The 6000-nt window shown below is 54.2% G+C and overlaps 1 protein-coding gene across 11 annotated transcripts in view; it reads right to left on the bottom strand.

The window, feature by feature from the left end:
* Positions 1-2264: 2264 nt before the first annotated feature.
* Tmc6 (transmembrane channel like 6) overlaps positions 2265-6000 on the bottom strand; it is a 14063-nt gene continuing 10327 nt past the window's right edge. For 5 of the 11 annotated variants that reach the window (XM_006990255.4, XM_016008543.3, XM_076543827.1 and 2 more), the window contains 5 exons: positions 5204-5337; positions 4922-5098; positions 4739-4817; positions 3794-3861; positions 2265-2699 (listed from right to left, as the gene is read on the bottom strand). In XM_006990255.4, coding sequence (XP_006990317.1) covers positions 2564-2699; positions 3794-3861; positions 4739-4817; positions 4922-5098; positions 5204-5337 — 594 coding nt within the window. In that variant the 3' untranslated portion in view covers positions 2265-2563. Of the gene's footprint in view, positions 3016-3783; positions 3862-4738; positions 4818-4921; positions 5099-5203; positions 5338-6000 lie in introns of all 11 variants that reach the window. The other 6 variants (XM_042283181.2, XM_076543828.1, XM_042283186.2 and 3 more) reach the window with 4 other exon arrangements.

Genomic DNA, 6000 nt, shown 5'->3' on the forward strand with positions numbered 1-6000 from the left:
CCCCACCATGTGCTGAGGATGAGCCCTGGCCTCCCACAGGGGATTCAGGAAAGAAGGGGACCTGCTAGCTCTGCTGAGGAAATTACTGAAGGGCCCTGGCCTCGTGGGAACCCAAAGACCAGAGGAAGAACAAGACTCGGGATGTCAAGCTGCCCTTGGCCTTCCAGCAACCTCCAGCTCTGCTGGCCAGGACTTGAGCAGCAGAGCAGACCAGGGCTAGCCTAGGAGCTGCCATGGCACAGATGTTTCCATCTCCTGTGGGGAAAGCAGCAGTAACTTAGAGGATCTTGTCTGCATTTGGGAGGTGCTGTTGTCAGCCTTCTGGTGCCTTCCAAGACGTCCAGGGAGTAACAGGTTTTGTGGAGCTGGCACCTGCCCTGGCCATCGAGGCTGTATGAGACTTTGACAATGAGGACCAGCAGAAAAGGCCTCATGGGACTAGATTGGATGAAGTAAGCCTGATGTCAGGGATCCAAGAAGTGGTGGGTTTGGAGCTGCCCAATCACCATACTCTTCTGACAAGACTGGCACAGCAGTGAAGACGGAAGGCAGGATGCCCATCCAAGGTGGTGGGCTGGGCAGAGAATGCCCGAAGAGGTGGGCTAGCCTGACTGGGGCACAAGACATGGTGGGAGCTATTGTGGTCTGGCCTAGGCTGAGTGAAGCAGACAAGACATTGGTGGCAAGGGCTATCCCAGGAAGCTTCTTTGCAGCCATGGTACTAGAAAAGACCTATTAGGCCAGGGTGATGTGGGCCCTTGTGAGCCAATGCTTCTCAGAGTCATTGCTGGTAAAGGCGTCCTCACAAGCTCGTCTCCTGCTGGCAATAAGGGAAGCATGCCTGGCCTGAATCCTACCACCCCCATCCTTGTAAACAGTCTTCAGCTTAGGTGTCTGCATACCACCGACCGACCGATGATGCTAGATTTCACCCAGAGCAGTTATCAGCCTTGACCTTTGTGAACTCCCTAAGGATCTCTGGGGTAGCGGAGGTACAGGTGTTTTCAAATCCCATGTGCTTCCCTGTGCAACCAAGGTCAAGAAGCAGTGTTGACAGGAATGGTCATGCACACCTGCCATGCCAACATTAGGGAGGTTGAAGCAAGAGGATCAGAATTTCAAGGTCATCCTTGGCCAGCCTGGACTACATGAGACCCCCACACTGAGTTCTGTATTCATTGTGAAACGATACTACCTGCTAAACAGAAATTTGCAGTCTCCAAGTCTGGAGTTGATTTTATTTGCTAGTTACAGCTAACTCATCCTCCCCCCCCCTTTCTATGCCTACAAAACACCAATGAGGGTGGCTTTGTAGAAGAGCCCATCCCGAGGTACGGAATGGAGGCCAGGAGAGGCAAAGCCTGCTCAGCTGGGGTGCTGACTGCCTGTGCGGCACTCGGCGCTTGGGCAGTGCCTGGATCCCTGTGTTGGCAGTCACGCCACACCTGGATCTGGGCTGATAGAAGACAGTGTTGGTGATTCTATGCAACACCTTGGGTGTCTTCCTTCCCTTCTCAGGGGTGTGTCTTGACCTTGTGAAGCAGAACTGATGACAATAAAGGTCATCACCCACTGATGTCTTCATTGGTGCAGAACCCAGTTAGTTAGGCTCTCTGGAGTGCACATGGGGACTGGAGACACAGAGCACCAACCAGCCCAGATCAGCTGTGACAGCTTAGGAACTCTGCTGAAACACCTGTGGTATCCACTTTAGTGTCACAGGAGCCTTCCATGTTGCTGGCCTTAGAGGTGGCACTGGACCAGCTGGGGGATGGCTGGTGTCCAGCAGGGACTTTTGATCCCATGGGCAAGGGTGGGCCCAGCACTGTTGGCATGTCCCGGCCCAAGGTGACTCCCAAAAACTGCAGACTTGGAAGATGCTGTGGCTGTTCAGTCTCAGGAGTGAAACCAAGCTCCTGTAGCTCAGCTCACCCAAGTCATCTCACCCCACACCATCCACCTTAGACTAGGTGCTGCTGGTCCCTGTACTAAGGGGCTGCTCACCCAAAACACTGAGTCATCCCTTAGGAGTTCTTCCCTAAATCTGCCCCCTCTTTTACCCACATAACATCACCACTGATTGGTTTCTCACCCTGGGCACAGCCAGGCCTTCTGTCTTGCCCATAAGAATGTGGCCACTTCTTCTCTGCCAGTAGAGGCTGAACTTCACTTAGCCCCAAGCCCTGAGGGTCCCATGAAAGACCTAGTGGGTCTTAAGCACCTGGCAGGAACAGGTCACAAGCTCATCCCAAAACACAAACCCATATTGCAAAACCCATTTAATCAGAATAAAAAAAGAAAGTTGGGGAAAGGGAAAGCCAGGGGTGGTGGCACATGCCTTTGATTCTTTGATTCCAGTACTTGGCAAGCAGGTCTCTGAGTTCAAGGCCAACCTGGTCTACATAGTAAACTCAAGACAGCCAAAACTATATAGATAGATCCTGTCTTCAAAATAAATAAGAAATATAAAACCCAGGGTAAGTGAGTCCCAGATAGGACAGGGTCCCTTGGAGTACCCCCACATCCTTGCTCCATCACCTTGGGGATTTTGTGGAAAGAAAAGTCACTCTACTGTGGTGTCCCGTGGGGACCTCAGGTTCAAGTCTCTGCCTGAAGGGTCACGGTGACTGGGGGTGCAAGGTTCCTTTCTGTCCCCTCCATCCACAAGCAGGGCAGTTGCCGCGGTAGCCTCCTGAGTTCTGCCAGAAAGGAGAGTAACCTCAACCAACATCAAAGTCCCTCTGACCTCTGTGGTTAGGGGCTCAGTGGATGCCCTGAGTGCCAGGTGATGTATCTCAGGCCTCCCAGGTTGAAGGCTCTAGGGCAGTGAAGGCCAGACTGGCAGAGGAGTGTGAAGAACCACCAGGGATTACATTCCAGGCATTTGCCGGGGAGAGCTGCTAGACCACATCAACTGGCCACTTTGTGGTCCAAAACTGGAGTATCATGGGCCTTGTGTGGAGCGGCTTACAGTAACAGTCCCCTCAGGAAAGGCCTGCCATCAACACAGGGTATCTAAGGACACAACACGTATATCAGCTGTGAGGACCACATGGAGCCAAGACCCTACTACTACTAAGGAAAAGGCACAGAGGCAGGGTTGTGTGTCTGACCTTGGGTTCCCCCACAAGATAGCCTGAGGCCCATGATGACTGGGTGTTCTGAGATGTCTCCAGTGCAGGACAACAACCTCACTGTGTCCTACAGAGGAACCCCGGTGATTTCAGCTGAGGGCCTGCAGACATGGCCTGGGGGAACAAGCCTCAGCCTGCTGGGGATGGGTGGACCTCCATGTGGGTGTGCAATGTAGAAACATGGCCTGTGCCCCACTCAGCGGGGAGAAATTCTCCTGTTGTCAAGGTCACTGTAAAACTCATCTGTGCCTGGAGAGATGGCTCAGACTTTAAAAAAGGCACTTGTTGCTTTTCCAGAGAACCCAGGTTCAATTCCCAGCACCCACATGGTAGCTTAACTCCAGTTCCAGGGAATCCGATGCCCTCTGACCTCCGCAGGCCCACACATGGTGCACAGACATACACGCAAGGAAAACACCACCCACACACCTCAGTTGTGCCCGAAAGTGGCTCTCCATCCCTGGGGGTATCTCAGCAGCCCCCCACCATCCCAGCTTTAACTGACAAGGCAGGGACACTGCAGGCAGAGGGTGAGACAAGCAGGAGCTCACTCCTGGAGCCCAGAGGTGCCTCACCCAGGAAGCACCACAGCAACAGAGGAGTGCCGCTTCACACCGCCCTCCTTCCTCTCCCAGCCGCTGACACAGACCTCTGCTCACCTGCTCCGCTCCCCATCCTCGTAAACAGAGTGAAGTTTGTTGATCAGGAAGATCTTGTCCTCTCCCTCCTGGAAAGGCCGGAGCACAAGCATGAGAAGACAGAAGTCCATCCCTCCACCCCAGAGTTAGCCTGTTCTCGACTTCCTGTGGAGCTCATACTGTCTCACTGTTTTTAGTTCTGATCCCTTCTGATGGCCCATGTATGTACATAGGGCCCCAGACATACCTAGGTCCTGAGAGTACCGTGTGAGCCGCTGTTTCCCATACCTTAAACAGCAGGCTGCCTGCCCACTCTTTCCCGAGGCCTGACTACTTCACGCCTGCCCTCTGCTTAACCCCAGTCACGCAGAAGTGGCTCACACCAATCCCAGTACTCAAGAGATAGGAGGATCACTTTGAGATTAAGGTTAGCCTGAGCTACAAAGTAAGACCCTTGCTCAAAAACAAAAACCAGGGCCGTGAGATGGATCTGCAGAAAAGCTCCCCAGAACCCACGAAGAAGTGGGAGAACCAACTCCACACACAATCACCTTAAAAAAAAAAAAAAAAAAAAAAAAAAAAAAAAAAAAGCTTTAAAAATATTTAGCTGGAACGTGGTGGCCCACTCCTTTAATCCCAGCACTAGGGAGGCAGAGGCAGGAGGATCTCTTGGGTTTAATGAGGCCAGCCTGGTCTACAGAGCAAGTTCCAGGACAGCCAGGGCAACACAGAGAAACACTGTCAAAAAAGAAAAAAGGATTGGAATTGTAGCTCAGTTTGTAGAGTGCTTGCCTCGCATACAGAAGGCCCTGGGTGCAATGCTCAGTAGCACATAAACAAGGCGTAGATCAGAACTCCAAGGTCATCTCAGTACACAGGACAACCTGGGCTACAGAGTGAAACCCCCTCCGCAAAAGCAACACCACGCAGGTGTGCCGGGGAGCCGCACGGGCGGGTGGCACTCACGTTCCGGATCTGCTCCTTGAGCAGGCGGATGACCTTCCGCTGCCCTTTCACCGCCTGGATGTTGAGGTAGATGACAGACCTGAGGAAATGGGGGCTCAGGCTGGAGGCCCAGGGCAGGGCCACAACAGGGCAGGGCACCACCTCAGGCCAGCCTCACTGCCACCCCCGCCTTGTAGAACTCACAACAGCAGGGCTGACATGAGGAAAAGGAAGAAAGTGTTCTCCACCAGGAAGTGGTACAACCAGGGCAGCCAGGAGGCCCCGGAGCCGGCATGCTCCAGGCGACGCACCCAGACCGTGCCCGCCTCGTACATGGTGTTCAGAGTCCGGAAGGGGCCACAGATGCTTGAGGGCTTCACTCTGGAGAAGAGAGGAACAAGAATCCCTGAGGCAACAGTCCCAGTCTCAGCTAGGACAAGGCATGTCCTGTGTCATCCCAGAGCCAAGGACCAGGCCTCTACTCACTGCCAGACGGCATAGCAGAGGAAAACAGCCGCGCCCAGGAACGACGGGAAGCAGAGCAGGGTGAGGAAGACGGTGCTCATGTGTGACGCCAGCCAGGGTCGGCGAGGTGCCTGGCAGTTGGCCATCAGGCTTGCCTGGGACAAAGGCTGTGAGTTGCATTCTGCCAAGGCCGCCATGCCCTGCGCCCCAAGCACCTTTCACCCTCGCCCTCTGAGAGTATGATTAACACTACTTATCAACCTGACTGGCTCTGGAGTCACCCAGTAGACAAGCCTCTGGGCACCCCGTGAGCGTTCCTAGACTCACTTAACAGGTGGGAAGGCCCTCCCCGAATGCTGGCGGCGCCATCCCATCGGCTGGGGTCCCCGACTACAGAAAACTGGAAAGCGAGCTGAACACCAGCGTGCATCTCTGCTTCCTGACTGAGGATGCTGTGTGACCAGCTGCCTCCCGCTCCCGCTGCCTTCTCTGTCACAGCTGACTGCCCTCTGAAGGAGCCAAAACAAACCCAATACAAAAAGGAAGGAAAGGGACAGGTGGGCAAGGCTGAGCCTGCAGAATCCAGGACAGGCAGAGACAGCACTCTGGGTCTGTACACCCATATCAGCCTGGTGAGTACACCACCTCCAGTGTGGAGGACCAGAGGGGGACCCAAGTCCTAGCTGTTAGCCCCTGAGCACACTAACTAGGGAGAGGGACCCAGCATGACTCCCAAGAGACAGCAGATGTCTCCAGCCTGCCTAAGACAGGGTTGTCATGGAGAAGCCCAGTACCTCAGGCCTACCCTGCTGCCAAGT

This window comes from Peromyscus maniculatus, chromosome 8 (genome assembly GCF_049852395.1).
Source record: "Peromyscus maniculatus bairdii isolate BWxNUB_F1_BW_parent chromosome 8, HU_Pman_BW_mat_3.1, whole genome shotgun sequence".
Lineage (NCBI taxonomy): Eukaryota > Metazoa > Chordata > Mammalia > Rodentia > Cricetidae > Peromyscus > Peromyscus maniculatus.